This window comes from Apteryx mantelli, chromosome 3, assembly GCF_036417845.1.
Source record: "Apteryx mantelli isolate bAptMan1 chromosome 3, bAptMan1.hap1, whole genome shotgun sequence".
In the NCBI taxonomy this organism is placed as follows: domain Eukaryota; kingdom Metazoa; phylum Chordata; class Aves; order Apterygiformes; family Apterygidae; genus Apteryx; species Apteryx mantelli.
In genome coordinates, this window is record NC_089980.1 from 138,527,998 (window position 1) to 138,543,820 (window position 15,823).

Genomic DNA, 15,823 nt, shown 5'->3' on the forward strand with positions numbered 1-15,823 from the left:
ACGATGCACAGCTTGCAGTCCCAGCTGCTTCGATAGATGAACATGGACATGGACCCTATTTCACTTTGCCCTCTCTTTCCAGGCTGAAGGAAGAAGGGCTCACCCCATGAAGCCACCTGCGGACAGGGCCTGATCCTGCCTGGATTGGGAGATGCTTCCCGGTGCTGACAGCACCAGCCAGCCCTATCCAGGGAAGCCAGCAGTCCCGCGTGGGCAGAAAGCCCTGCCTGAAGCGCTGACAGCCCTCAGCCAGCCCTCGGTGCCCTCCAACAGCATCAGCAGCTCTGCGGGACGTCAGCGAAGCCCATGCAGTGGGTAAAGCCTGGCCAGGTGAGCGGGGACTCTCCTTCTGGAGCTGGTCCCAGCTTGGTGGCCACAGGGTAGCAACAGGGAGGAAGCTTTATGGAGACAGGCAGGTCCCTTGCCTGCAGCAACCCCCTTGGCAAGAGCTCTGGGATCCCCACTGCCGTCTCCCTCCCATATAGCTATCTCCCCCCCACGCCACGTGCCGGCTGCAACTTCAACCACTAGCTCCTGGGGGAAGAGTCAGTGTTATGCACGTGGGTTTTTCCAAGAGGCTGCCTTTGATGATGAGATGCACAGGGTTGTCCCTGGGGACCATCTTCACCTGCCTCATGGATGTCTGTCCTTGCACCGGCTGTGCCGGGCTGGGGTTGGTATCCCTCTTCTTCATAGCCGCCCTGAACGGCGCCTCGCTGCAGAAACCCCTGGCTGCGGTGGAAAGCTACAGCTACGACAAGGGGCTCCAGGAGGGCACCGGCCTGATCCAGTGCGGAGAGTACAGCAACCAGGTGCTGCCCGATGGCCGGTGTAAGATCACAGCGACATTGCCGCAGCTGGATGAGCAGCGGTGCCCGGACATGTTTCGCTGCACCGATGAGGTCTCCTACTGGCTCCACAAGAACGAGGAGCACAAGCAGCAGATCCTCGAGCTGCGGGAGCTGATCTCGGAGCTGCTGGAGGAGCTGAGGAACCACCGCCACCGCATCAAAGTCCTGGAGCTCCAGGTAAAGGTTTTCCCTTCGCAGACTCGTGGGAGCAGGGGCATCTGGTACCTTCCCTTGCTCCCCAGACAGCTAGCTGGGAGAGGATGCCTGGTAGAACACTGGGTGTTGTTCTGGCCACAGACTGAGATACCCATTAAAACACCTGCTGCTCATGTCATGTTGGCTCAGAAGCCTTCCAGGGCTCATCTTAACATTAGCCACCAAGGCTTTGGTGTGTTGTCTGTGCTACTCATGCAGGCACCCTCTATTAGGGGAGAAAGAGCATCTCCTCCTGCTTTGGACCCATTTAGGATGGGCTGGGGTTGCTGATCTGTCCCATTGCTCGTAGCAGGATCCCAGAGTAGACCCCAAAGTTTTACACAGCCGGTGATGAACCACATCTCTGGTGGCTATGACCGAGCAGGAGTAGCTCCAACCTCCAGCCTGTGGCACCCTTTCTGCAGTCTCCTTTCTGTGCGCTGGCGTTTGTGCTGCCTCGGGTCCGTTCACCAGTCCTGCAGCCTGAAGCTTCATGCTAGTCTGTTCTTTACAACCTCTTGTCGTGCTTCTGAAGCTCTCAGATGTTTAGCACTGCCCTGCGGTTTTGCTCCCACCTCCGTGCTCGGTGTAGCATGGCCGCAGTTACAGACCCAGGGTCTGGAGGGAAGGGACGGTCGGGTGTCGTGGGGGCTGCCACAGAGACGAGTACTTTGGGTGAAACGAGGGTGAAACTCAAGTGTGGCTCGCAGTGGGCTACGCTGTGCTGTGTTTTCTCTCCCCCCAGCATGTAAACCAGCTTGGCCTTGGGCAGCGGGGAGCAGCTTTTACAGGGTGGCAACTAGGAGTAATGGAAAGAAGCAGAGCGTATTTTAGCTGACTGCAGGAGACATTTCCCGGCTAAAATGTCTCGTTGGGCTGTTGACTAGATGCACAGAAGACCCGACAGAAGTCCGATATACTGAAGTCGATTGGAAGAGCCTTGGATAGCGCCCTGGAGACCACCATGTAAACAAGTCTTGTCCTTGCTCTTGGGAGAGATGAGGGCTAATACGATCTGGCCCCGGGAATCAGTGTGATTCATTTGCTATTTGGCTGCGTTTCTTTATCACCCGTGGTCTTCCTTTGGGCTTCCTCTTTACAAGGCCTTCCCTTCCCAGGGTCTGCGCACATTATTGGGGTTTTGTTTCCACACCTTATTTCACTAAACCTTTTCTTCTGCTCCATGCACGTGAAATGAGTCACTCGGTCTTCTGTTTCGCCATAGCCCAGAGACACCTGCAATACAAGCTAACGTAAGCCTTTGCTTTCCTCCCCTGCAGGTCTAGGTGTGGGCCCCAAACCCCGGTCCCTCAGGTAGTCTGCGCACCCTACCGAGACACTGTCTTTGGTGCCCTAGGCCATTTCCATTGCGCGGAGCCGTGGCAAGCAAACATGCAGTTAAAGAGATACCCCACGCCCACCAAAGCACCCATCTCCTCCCGCCTCTGCAAGGGCCCCGACATGCAGTGACAATGAACTCTGCGATGACAATGTTGTTGGGCGCCCGGATGTGGACATCTGTGTTGTGATCCCCGTACGAGCCAGCTGCTTTTGAACTAGGATGGGTGCCTCATGCTCTGTTGAGCAAACCCACTCACTGCTCGCCCGTGCAGGGTCCCTTCCTCCTGTGTTGGCACCAATGCTGTCTTCTCATCCATCCTCTACTTCTCCTCTCCCTCTCTCTTTCTTTCTCCTTGCACTGAGACAAGCTGGTGTGATAGGCGGTCTGGCCTCTTGCTGTCTCACGTCCTTCCCCTGGTGACATCTAGTCCCTTAGGACTGTTTAATCTTTTCTTCCCCATCCTAGCTCCCTGTTTGGACTCCAGATCCTACTTCTGTTCTACCTGGAGCTACAGCTCTTTCACTGAGCATAGCTCTCCAGCTCAGAGCCAAGGAGGAGGATATTAATGCACTGAAGGCTTTCCCCTCACTGTTGTTGCTCTTCCTCCGTTCTTCATTTCCAGGCTCTGAAATGACTCATCTAAATGCAGGGCATTTAGTCTGTGGCAGTTGTGTAGGGTCTCTTTAGAGTCAGGGGAAGGGTGGAGGAAAACAAATCTCCCTCCGGAGATGCTAGTTGCTCGGTGTTGACTGTAGAGGGAGCTGAGCTGACTGCTTCGGACAGGTTGCTTGATGTTCAGGTGGAGGAAATTAGATGTGGAGCAGTCCCTCCTTCCCCATATTTAAGCTGTGGTAAATCAAGAAGCATAGAATAAAACCAGGCCACCCCTTCTTATCAGTGGTGGTTTCGTTCTTTGGTCCATTTAACAGGGCCGTGGTGACCGCTGGCCATCTTCTTGTTAAGGATGTTACAAAAACTAGCGAATCCTGTGGACTTGGGGACACAATGATTCCTTCTTCCTGGCTGCTGGTGACCAGCCGGGTGCACTCTCAGACCTCCGAGGTCCTTCCGTCCCATCTGACAGATGTGGAAGCTGCTATTCCCTTTTGCAGGTCCAGCCAGCAGTGAGGTGGAGCGTGTATCCCAGATGCATACGACGCATGCACACATGCACACACAGGGTTAAATTCACTAGGGAAACGTAAACACACACTGGTCTTTCCAGTTTCTGGCATTTAGACCTCACACATGCATATACATCCCGGTCCCTGCAGTCGCTGGCACCTAGACCCGCAAGCCCTATGTCCCGTGGTCCCTCCTCTTGCTGGCACCCCGACATCTCTCGCACGCCGGTCTCTCCAGGTGCTGGCACCTCGACCTACAGGCCCTGTGACCTGCAGCCTCCTCTCCAGTTGCTGGCACTCAGGCCTTGCAGCACTCACACATAGGGTAGAGAGTGGGATTACACAGAAAAAGAAAAAAAGAGTTAAGAGAAGACGTTAATAAGAATATTGCAGTCATCAGGCGCAGGGCTCAGTCAGACAAGCGTACTGACTGGCAGCCTGCTTACACGCAGCTGGTGCCTTTCGCCCCCCTCCTCTCTATTTTCCCATGCTTGTTCCTCCCCATTCCACCCTGATCCCTCCTTTCCTTGCCTTTGGCCTTTCCCACAGCAAGTTTTATATAACCCTAGAAGCCCCTTCTGACATCCCATCACAAGTTTTGCATGGTCACACAAGCCCCCTCAGCTGTCCCGTGACACTCTTTCACCCTTCTGATCAGTTGCAAAGCTCAGGTTGCCCCTCTTCAGGGCTGTTCCCGAGTACTTCCTTGAATGGTCCATCGGACAACAGCCGGCCGAAGAGTTCTGGTCTTTGTTATCATCTCTGTTATCATGTCAATCTTTGTGCTTCTCTGTGTCTCTTTTATTATCACTTTCCTCGCTATTTGTTATTTCTTCAAGCAGAAACAAAGAAGTGCTGTTGTCCACCTCTAGTATCTTCCATGCAGAAGTCTCTATCAGAACTGGTCCTCAGGCTCCCTTAATGGCAAATGCAGACACGTAGGTGCTCCTAGGAACTCTTGGAAGTCTAGCTGAAGACGAGATGAGTTGGGAGAGCTCGTTTCTCTTTGCTGACCAAAGGGAGCCCAGGGGAGCAGCTCTGAAGGAGTCCTGCCTGTTGTGGGGCGATGCTGAGGCCCCTCACCCATCAGACCACAGGGAGAGCTGAGGTGCTACTTGGCCTGCAGGATGAACCCAGGTGTCCCGGAGCAGCCATGTCCCGGCCTTTACCTAGATGTCTCCATTCGGTTCATACCTGGGGCACAGTGCTAGCAATATCCGTGCCACCAAGATACTCCCACATTCAGAAAGGATCCATCCACTGAGATACTTTGAGGCTCCCTGGGGCCATTCGTAGAGAGTTTCGTAACTTGAGTGGAAAAGACCCTGAGCAACCTGATCTAGCTTTGAAATCGGCCTACTTTCTGCAAGGGGTTGGGCTAGGGACCTCCAGCAATTTCTTCCAACCTCATTTTTTTCAGTGGGTCTAAAAGATAAAGGAATGGGAGGGCTGGAAGAGCTGGCCTGCGAACAAGCAGGAAACGAACAAAGTCTAGAGAGCTTAGCGGGCAGTAAGGAGTGTGTCCTGTCACCCTCCAAGCACTGGAGTGGGCAAAAAGCAAGAAGCAAAGCCGAATGCAGAGAGGGGAGCTGGCAGCTGACTGTGGCAGGACCTTTGCAGTCAAATCAAGAAAATCAGAGACAGAAATGACTGGTGAGCTGGTTGCCTCAGTTCCCTGCAATCTTCTTAGGGTCTCTCCCATAAGGAGTTTTTCAGCTGTGTTGGTCTGGCTGATTCTCAATATCGGTGCCAGCCTGAGAGGCTGATTTTCCCCTGCATCGCATAACACCTCCCGGCATCCCTGGGAGCCACCCTACTGAATTCCTTGTTATGTCAGCTTCCAGCATCTGTAGATCTCCTCCATCTCCATTCCTCCCACTAAGAAGCTGTTGCTCCCTTAATCCATCCTCATAAATCAGCCTCTTGCTGCTGCTAGTTTGTCACCCTCAGATTTGTCATCAGCACTTTTCTGGGAGCTCTGCGTGGGTTCAGCTGTCCGAGCGGAGACGTCTATCTGAGCTCAGCGTCCCAGGAGCATTTCAGAGTTGTCTGAGAGCGACAGGTCCTTCCAGGTCACAGTTCCTCTCAGGCTGATGGGGACACCCAAAACGGGTCAGATGAGCTGACCCTTTCCCTATGCTCTCTCTGCTTTGCTTCCCCTGAAGCCTCCCAGCTTCACATTAGGCCTGGCTGGTCCCTGGTCTCATCCTTACCTGCTGGTAAGAGTCCTCTCCAGGGTCTGCGTGTGAATTCCCCCCGGGTGAAGGAAGGCAAGAATTCAGGTCTCCTATTTCTTGGGAGCATTGCCAACCACTCGGCTGTGGCTGCCCAAAGATACCTCAAAGGTATCTTGAGATCCTCCTTCACAGCCGATGCGACAGGTCAGGGCGATCCACCTTTCTCCTTCTAGCACGCACTAGACAGTACGGTGCCATGAGCAAAGGGAAATCCCTCGAGGAGAGCAGCCCTCTCTGCACCTTTGCGCTCTTGCATTGCAGTTCACTTCAGTTTGCATTACTGGACCATGTCAGCCTCTGCTGCAGACCGGGACCCTGCTGCGCTTGGTGCTGTACAAAAAGACAACTCCTGCCCCACTGGGGTAGGCAAGTGGGAGCAGTGGGATGCCACCAGGGGGGAGAAGAGGTGAAGGAACCAGAAAGCATCTGGGCCCAGTCGCGGTGGTCTGGCTGCAGCATATTTTTTTGCAAGCAGCCAGGAGAGAAAGTATCGGCTGTGGAGGAGGGGACTGTCTGGGAGAAAGCATGATGAGGTTTGCTCGGAGAGCTGATGCGTGGGTGAACGAAGCTGGAAGCAGCCGGCTGGTGTCGGTCACGGCTCGCAAAGCAGGTGTGGGGTGGCCGGCTGACTTACGGCAGAGCCAGAGACAATTCAGTCCTGATAAGGAAAGCATCATATGGCTGCAAGCCATAATCCCCTGTTTGCTGCCCCTGCCCATTTAGCTGCTCTGTATTTCGGGATACAAGCAGGCTTTCTGTTAGTTATTTGTCCAATAATCCAGCAGTGAATATGCTGTCTCATGGGAAAAAACAAGCCAAGACATCTCGCGGCAGGAATGGGTGGCAGGGACCAAGGTGTGAGTCAGATCCTTGGAGCAGCTGAAAGGGAAGAAAATGGATGCTGGATGCACAAAACACTTCTAGCTGAGAGAAATCCCAGACCCTTGGCAGCATTGCTGCAGTTCTGCAGGTGGCGATGCTGCAGAGCACAAGCTCTCTGCATCCCCACGTATATTTAATAAGCCACAAGCTTGCACTGACACCTGGAAACAGAGTGGCTGAGGTCTCAGCAGGTCCTGTCCCAGACCCCCATCCGGGCAGCCACGCATTATTACGAAGCATGGTGGCACCTTGCACACCTTTAGCGACGTAGCGGGTAGCACTGATGGCCGCAGGTACACGTGCCCTGAGCTGCAGGGATAACTGTGATATGGGGTCACTCTTCACCCCCGTGGGCAATGCATCTGGACACTCGGTGCTGCAGGGACACGCAAGGGTGAGGAGGACAGAGCTGCATGAGAACCTCCTGGTGAAGAACTGGCCTCCCTTGAGCACAGAACTGAGCAGATAGGGGTTCCTGGGATTGCCTTCTGTAGAGGTGTTGCATTGGCCAGGGGAGGGGATTTTTCTGTGGCTGCTGTGGATTTTTGGAGACGCTGTTTAAGGCCTGCTCTGCCATCTAATGGACAGGGAGCACTGAACAAGTGAGGCGAGCATGTCTGAAGTGACGGTGCATCTAGAGCACATTTTGCATGTGCCGGTGGGGTTTGAAGTGCCCATCTCCTGACATGCCCTGTGGGCATCTCCAGGGAGCTGGGGCATGTGTGTGACATATAGAATTAGAGACCGATCATCCTAAAAACAAGCAGCAAAAGGACCGTGAAAGCGTCTGGAGCCTTGTATCACACCCACCCGTGACACACAGTGGACGTGGTCATTGCTGTTTGCAGGACACTGGTCATTACCCAAAAGCAGGAGCTGGTTCTTCACGCAGCATGTAGATAAGCTGTGGAACTCCTTGCCGCTGGATGTTAGAAGTTTATAGGTTTGAAGGGGAGACTGGGCAACTTTTTGGAAGGAAAACCCAGTGGTTGGGGGGGTTGCTAAATACATAGGGGCCACGTCCAAGCTGTGCAACCTGAGTTACGAAGGGCCAGAGGCTGGGAGGGCATTCGAAGAGGAACCCTGTGCACTTGCCTGTGCAAGTCCTGCCCGTGCCTGATCCCGGGAAAATCAAACTGCCCATGGGTCCCGCAGCAGGCTGACGGCTAGCGCTGGGTGGAGAGCTGAGGGTGCAGGTGCCGTCTCCGCTCCAGGCTCCACGGTCCCCAGCGGGGTGCACGCTGCGAGCGCTCCTCTGCCCGCGGGCTCCTCTGCGTGATCGTCCCCAGCGAGGTCTCGGGCTCTCCACCGGTGTCTGGTGACCCACACGGCTTCTGCGTTTCACCCCCGCCCGCAGCACGAGGAGGCGGCGAGCCGCAACCGCACCGTGGAGCAGCGCGTGCGGGACCTGGAGCAGCGCTACGGCGAGGCCAGCGCCTTGCAGCGCATCCAGGCCACGCTGCTTTACGACATGCAGGCGCAGCTGAACAACGTCTCCGTGCTGACGGACTGGACTCGGCGCGTCCCCGGCTGCCTCGGCCCCGCCGAGATGAGGCTGCAGGAGGAGATGCACCATCCAGGTGATGGGGAGCTGCTGCGGCCGGATGGGTGGGGGTGGTTTGTTCTTATGGCCTGTCTCGAGGACTGTCGTAGGAAAAGGGCATGGGAAAACTGCTTCAAATCCCCTCTGTGCTGGCCAGGAGTCTCATCTCTCCCAGGCGGCATTTCTGAGGCAGTCAGGAGGGCTTCTTGGAGAAATAGACACCTCCTGGGGTGCTTTCCTTGCAGTCCAGGAGAGCGGTCCTGTTCTTTGGCAGCTCCTTTTCCTCTCCATGGACTGTGTGAGGTGCTCGCGGTGACCAGCTTCAGCTTTGACAACCAGGCTGGCATTGCTCCCACCATTACTCCACCTGCAGTTAGCTGCATGAACCTGCCTGCCAGCTCCAGGAACTGTATTTTTCCAGCAAATAAAAGAAACAAGAAATTATTTTTATTTCAAAAATTCATAGCAAGATATTAGGGCTTTGGTGAAACCCTTCAAGTTTGAAATCCAATCTTTTTTGTTGTTTCTCACACACCTTTTTTAAATGAATACATTTAAACTTATGCCAGGTTTTTGGTTGTTTTCTCTGTTAGTTCCTGGAATGTCTTCCTTTTTCTAATGGCAAAGTTTAAGTTAAAAAATGCAAGGTTCAGTTTGACCAAAACCCCATTTTCTGCTAAAGAATCCATTGCCATGAAAACATTTTGACCAGAGCCTAACATAACCAGGATCTGGAAAACTCAGCCCTGAGGAGCTAGAAAGGAAACTGTGCTGATTTTTCAACCTGTTTGATATTCTGGGTCTTTAGGAAGGGAGCGATGGTGTTTGAGGAGACAAAACCAGCTGCACCAGGGCAGACTACCTAGCCCCAAATCCCATCTCTCCCACAGCAGATCCCAGGAAGAGTATTAGAAAAGGGCAAGGAAGAATCGGTATTTCTCCAGTATAATCTTCCAGCCTGCCATGAACTGTGGCTCAGGGACTTGTAGAGACAGTGTCTTACTTCTCCAGCAAGAAGCAGGCTGTGTCCGATGACTCATACGGCACGCACAGCTCAACAGGCAGGAGCTGCTAATGGCTCTCACCTACCAACCTTGATCTGATTTGAGCTGGTGACGTCAGGTGGAGAAGTCATGTTACTTCTCCCTTGAGCCAGCTAGTCTAAGTCTTTTCCATTGCGCTAGTTTAAAGCTCTTTGGGCCCATCGATGACATGGTGGAGGTAAATATAAATAGCTCCGCTGATACCTGGTTCCAGCTGCCGCTGAGCCCTTCCCCGAGCAAGAAGTGCTCTGCGCAGACACAAGGCATGAATGGGTGTCTGACTTAACGTCCGCACAACATGATAGCCACCTCCAAGTCAGAGCTGGGATTAATCTCAATAACCTTATGTAACAACTGGGATGCAGACTTCTGCATGCACAAGTCAACCGGCCAGGAGAATCTCAGCCTGGGTGCAGCCAACAAATACGGCTCTTTCAGCTGATTAACTTTAGGTGGAATGGGTTCTCCCTGACATCCCAGATGCTTGCTGGATCTAGGTTATCTCTCCCTGGCCGCTTCTTGCTGCACGCAACTGGTTTCTGCTGTGTGCTCCGCTGCAGCAGTGCTGCTGGTTGGCCTGGCCTATGCCCCCCCATGGGATGTCTTCAATCTGTCACCAGTCCTCAGGGGACCTCCCAGCCACCGATTGCTCCCATCAGTGGGCTTGGGTGTTGCAATGACCTCCCCAGACTTATTTTTCTATCCCCAGAGAGCTTTCCTTGGCTGCCAGACCCATGGCCTCATCCATGCTGCTTGCCTCGTGGAAAGGCAATCATCTCCCACGCATGCTCTTTGCTTCCCCTTCCTCGGGACCTGGACCTCACCGTGCCTCCAGCCTGGTATCAAGGCCATGCTGTGCTTCAGACTGGTCTAGCTGTGCAAATAAAAGAAAAGGGAGCTGTCTGTGTGAGCTGTTATTGTGCCTTTTTTTTCATCTCACCAGACTATAGCCATCTACAGTGAGGCTCGGCTCACAAATGAAGACGCTTGATTTTGTGTGTCTGCATATATGCGTCCCCACGTGAGATGGATATTTCAGATATCCATGCAAATGGTGAAAGGACTGAGGAAAGCGATTCAGCGTGTGCTTTCCACTGGTGTGACTAGGGTCTTAGCTCAGCCACCCGCGTGCAGACACCTAGTGCTGCCTGCAGTACTCTTGCATCTGAGGCGTTCTCATAAGCCTGGCAGACACAAGACAGGACCTACAGGAGACGTGCAGCTGAAAGACAGCCAGAGTACCCCAGGGCATTGCAAATATCACTGTGCACGTCTGTGCAGACAGCTCAATTGAGCCGACGGAGGGAGCCGGGGAGAGCGATTCTGCTCTCCTCTCCTATGTGAAACTAGGAAGAGTTACCCTCTGTAGAAGTCAGTTTCTAGAGGACTAGCTGAGACTAGCTGCCTAAAGTTGAGATGGCTGGTACCAGACAAAATAAATTCCCTCTGACATATCCCAGTTAAAAGCATCTTTAGATTCTCCAGAACACTTTTGACTCCTTCCCTTATAAGACTGACCAGGGAAAACACCCTTAGAGCAGCAGTTTAGGAGAAGGAAATCCTTCCACTGTGAGCCACACTGACGACTGCTGGTGAAACAGGCAATTCTTTATCGACGTGTAAGACCTTTTTGGTGTGGAATATAATCTAACAGACCTTGAGCCTAGCGAAATGCACGACATTTCTGTGTTTCTGTAAGACGCTCTGTCACAAACCCACTTGAATTCAAGACCGTTCCTCAGCCGCAGCATCCTAAGTGCAGATCTGTGCTAATGAATCTTATCACTAATAGTCCATTGCAATCAGGTGTGAAGCCAGCATGCTGCAAAGGTTTCAGCTTTTGGCGCTGCCCGGAAGAAGAATTCCAGGACTTTTTGTCAGGCTCTGCATTATGATTGCACGAAAATGATGCTGGGCTTGGTTGCACGCCCCCTTCTCCATACTGAATAATAAACACTATATTTCTCTGCTTTTTCGCTTAGAGGTAAAGCATGCAAGGAATTGCCCTATTGACTGTGCTTCAGTTTACTACAACGGGCTCCGGAGATCAGGAATCTACAGCATCATGCCCTCGGTTGGAGGGATGCCTATTGAAGTGTTGTGTGAAATGGACACCGAAGGTACTGCAGGAGGCATCTACAAAATCTCCCAGCAAAGCTGGACACTCTTTGGGTGGGATTTGTCTCACCTGAGAGTTGTGTCTTATCTGAGCTGCTGCTAGATTACATTACAGTCAGTGAGAACAGCTTCTCTGGAAGGGATCTCCTCCAAGGATGGAGGACTCAACCACTGGCTGAAGAGAGGTGTCTGGCTGAATAGTTCAAACCAGACACTTTGGCTGGGGCTCAGTTGCCTAAATACAGGCTTTTAGTGCCCTTTGAGATGTCCTTATGTATGCAAGATATTTTCAAAGAACTAGTGGATATGATGCAGGAGACAGAGAAACAGAAGCCCCTCTGGAGTAGCAGCTGGTCTCCAGGTGGGCACCTGGGGCATCTCTGCGTACTAGAGGGCTATGTGTGGGCAACCCTTAACTGTAGCTGCTGAGGTGTGAGGGACGAATCTCTCCCAGAAATATTTTGGAGTGTGTACAAGGGAGCAGGCAACCTCACGCATCCTCTCTGTCTAAATATCTGGACAGTGCATGTTATTGTCACCTCTAGGTGCAAACTTACTAACGAAGTTAGTTGCAACACCAGAGTGTTGTGAGAATAGTGGCAATTGTCAGGGAAATGCAGTGGTGGATTTTCAGATCCCTGCCCCATGGGCCTGGTCCAGCCAGGATGGATGTGTCGCATCAACATGTCCCAAGCTGGAGGAATTGGTTCAGTTGCCCACACAGAGACGTCTAGTGCTACTTGAGATACCCAGTGGTATTGCTAGCTGCTGCTCTGGAAGGGCATAGGTCTCCCATTGACCTTGTGCCTATCTACCAGCCTGTGCAGATGTCTCAGAGACCAAAGATGTCTCAAATGGCAACAGATGCCAGTGATTAAATATCTGAATGCAGCTCCTAGTTCTTATGCTTTCTGGGTCTAGTGCTTTGGTAAAAAAAGGAGCTGGACAGACCAGTTTCTCCCAGTTGGAGAAGGCCAGTCCGAACGATCTACAGGTGATTGCTGCTTTGGGATACAAGTCGTCATTAAGAAATAGGTTGTTGATACAATGTGGTCTCTGTTATGTCATTACTATTATTTGTATGACCATCATCACAATCTTGGACACCGCAGAGTGACATACTGTAAAAACACCAAATAAAAAGATGATCCCAGTCCCCTCAAAGCTTACAATATTGGAATAAAATGAGAGAGGAGAGAGGGATTTGGACAGATGGGAGAGCAGATGGAGACAGTGAGACAATACTGGGAGAGCGCTCATGTACCTCTGTGGTGCTGCAGGAACAGTACATAATAATCTCAAAACTCCAGGCTCTCTAGTTTGTTCCAGTCCCAAAACATTTCCCTCCCTAAAATAATCAGCTTTCCCTCATTGGAAACCGCCTTAGATCTGGAATGACCCTCTTACAGACAACAGGGAAATATCATTTTGGAGCCGACACAGGAGAAGCAGAGCCCCTTTCCGTGAGCTATGGCTGTGCATCACGTATTATCCCCACGCAGCAACCAACGCTGTATTTTGCCGGTTGGTGGGAGGGGATGTGGCAAGGAGACACCTCTCTGAGCTGCGGATGGATCCTCAGAGGTGATGCTGGTGAGGACTCTGGCCCATGTACGGACACTGGGGCCCCCAGACACTCCCTGGTGGCTCCCACGTTACGTTATCTCTCTCCTGGCAGGTGGGGGCTGGACAGTCATCCAGAAGCGTCAGGACGGCTCAGTTGACTTCAACCGGACCTGGAACGAGTATAAAGAGGGCTTTGGGGATCTCAGTGGCGAGTTCTGGCTGGGCAACGAGAACATCCACAAGGTGACGAGCCAAGGGGACTACTCTCTGCGTATCGACCTGGAGGACTGGAACAACAAGCACAAGCACGCCTTCTATCAGGTCTTCAGGTAGAAAGTGGGACGTCCTTCCCTGGTTCCTGGTACACACAGCTGGTTCAATGCTGGAAGACCCCGCTGGAGTCAAAGTGACTCTCTCTCTAGAGAGCTTTTTGGACTGGGTCCTCTCTTCCCTGCCTGGTTTTACTTTGCTCCAGCTTGGAGCCTGAGTGTGAGCAAGCAAATGTGCAGCATTGTTCAGCCGTGACCAATGTCCGTGGCTCCAGGGAACGCAGCTGTAGGAGCACAAGGAACAATCCCCTACAGCTCGGGCGTGTAGTTTCTGCTGAACTTACCGAGGTCCATGTGAAGAGCAGAGTTTTGCATCCCCTGTTCTTGCTGGGCAGGTTCTTCAGCATCTCCCTGCTGGGATGGCTGAGAGTCATATTTTGAATTTTATGCTCTGTACTCATGGCTTTTACCTGTTGTTCCTGAGCTAAAATCCTTTAGTGTCTATAGCTCTTCACCTTATCCGGTGTTTGCATTTAACAACATCAGTCATATTTCTTGAACGGGGGTGACCAGGTTTGTCTAGACTGTTCCAGGTGAAGCACTTCCCTCTCTCCACTAGAAATGCCTTGAGGGTGATTATGGAACACCCTGTCACAGGAGGATGTGCAAGGGAGTGGATGCCCTTAAGCACTGCGCCTTAATAACATTTGGAGCTTGAGGGCTTAGAGTAGACCCAAAGACTGCTGAAGCTGCTGGAAAAAATCCTCACAATGCTTGCGCTGAACAGCTACCCCGGCTTTTGTCATCAGATATCATGTTCAATGGCAGTGACCTTCAGCCATTGCTGGCCCAGGAGCAAACTACTGATTATCTCAGTTTATGTGAAGAGCAGGATGCTTTTTCTGTGGAGAGGAGGCAGTACCGTGTAATTAGAGGAGCTGTCTGGCTAAAGCTGCTGCAGTCTTTCATTGTGGTTTTAGACTCACGGTCTGCCCAGCTCAGACTCCTAACAAGTACCCTGAGTCATGACAAAAGCGTGCACATCCCACAGAAGGGTGAAACACAGCATCTTTGACATTTAAAGGTGATGAATAATTGCAAGGAGCCTGGTCAGAGCAGCTCGATGATTGCAGGGTGTCCACACTAAGAATGCGATATCTAGGCTGGAAAGGAGACTTAGACACTCCCATTGAATCATCTGACCTGTGCCTATTGCTTGCAGCATTGAGGATGAGGCAAACTATTACCGCCTGCACGTGGATGGGTTCAGCGGGACGGTGGAGGATTCCTTTGCCTGGTACCACAACAAGAGGAGCTTCAGCACGCCTGACTCGGGGAACATCTGTGCTGAGATTTCCCATGGAGGCTGGTGGTACCATCAGTGCTTTTTCTCCAACCTCAACGGGGTGTACTACAAGGTAAGGTGGAGGGAGGAGGACACAGATGTCAGCATGCAAGGTCCAAGGCTAGGAGGGAGCTGGCAGTCATCACATCACAGCAATCCTTCCTGGCTTGATCAGTCCATGTTCTTCGGGGAGGGAACAAAGCGATGCTGGGCACCAAGTCAGTCCAGCTTCTTCAGTGCCATGGGCTAGGTATGAGTATTGAGACACCCCTGCAAACTGCTCTTTGGGACTGTGCAATGGCAACTCCCTGTTTGGGTGACTCACATGGCCTGAGACTGAGGGACATCAGCTCCCTTGGGAGCGTTTAAAAAATGCTTTACATGCTCCTTTTACTGTGTTACTCCTTTTACTTTCTAAGCTCTTTGCTCCCGTGCTTTGGAGCATCCAGTTTTTAAGAGTTCCCATCTGGATGACACTTTCATGCATTTCCCATATCTGACCGTCCTTTCTCTGCATCACAGGGCGGCCGATACTCCATTAAAAACCGCAAGATACTGGGGCCGGATGGTGTTGTGTGGTACTCATGGAAGGACACAGACTACTACTCCCTGAAGAAGGTCGTCATGATGATTCGACCACGCACTTTTCGGCCCCATATCTCCCCATGAAGGAGCCTGGGGTGGTCTTCATTTCTTCTAATGGCAAACCCTGGAAACAGAGGGCTGGAAATAGTTTGTTTTAAGCAGAAACTGATGCTGGAGACCGCTGAGGGACGGAGCCACCATCCCTCTTGCTGCCCATCTGCTTTTGGGGCAGCCTCAAGAGAACTGAACCAACAGCAGGAGCACCAAGGCCAAGGCGAGCCAAGGCCTTTAACATGTGTTGGGGTGGCAAAAGCTCTCCTAGACCATGGCTGAGAACAGCTTTGCAAAGTCAAGCATGGGGATGTGCTAGGATAGCTCTAAGGCACTGAGATGGTCCCTGGGGAAAGCAGGGAGAGCCAGGACGCATCGTGCAGGGACAGCGTCACAGGCAAGAGAGGAGGCAGGTCTGCACTGGCCCTCGCCGTCTCTGACGGATCTTGTGTTTCGCCCATGGACCTTAGCTACCTGCAATATTTATACTCCAAGTAAAAGGATTTAAAAATCAGAATGCTGGAAGTTGCCATTTTGCATTCCATTTTCACATCTTCTTCCCTCCTTGAGCAAAGAACTTTTGATGAATTTTCTAATTACCTTAATTCGGCCTGCAGGGATCATTACATCTGATTTTATGTCTTCTTTTACTGCCTTACTCTGGTTAAATAA

General features: G+C 52.1%; 1 protein-coding gene across 1 annotated transcript; it reads left to right on the top strand.

The window, feature by feature from the left end:
- Positions 1-590: 590 nt before the first annotated feature.
- On the top strand, positions 591-15,184 carry LOC106488014 (angiopoietin-related protein 7-like). The gene is made up of 6 exons (XM_067294628.1): positions 591-1,028; positions 7,989-8,211; positions 11,200-11,337; positions 13,014-13,230; positions 14,393-14,588; positions 15,038-15,184. The coding sequence occupies exons 1-6, from the start codon at positions 591-593 to the stop codon at positions 15,182-15,184; spliced, it is 1,359 nt and encodes a 452-aa protein (XP_067150729.1).
- Positions 15,185-15,823: the final 639 nt, after the last annotated feature.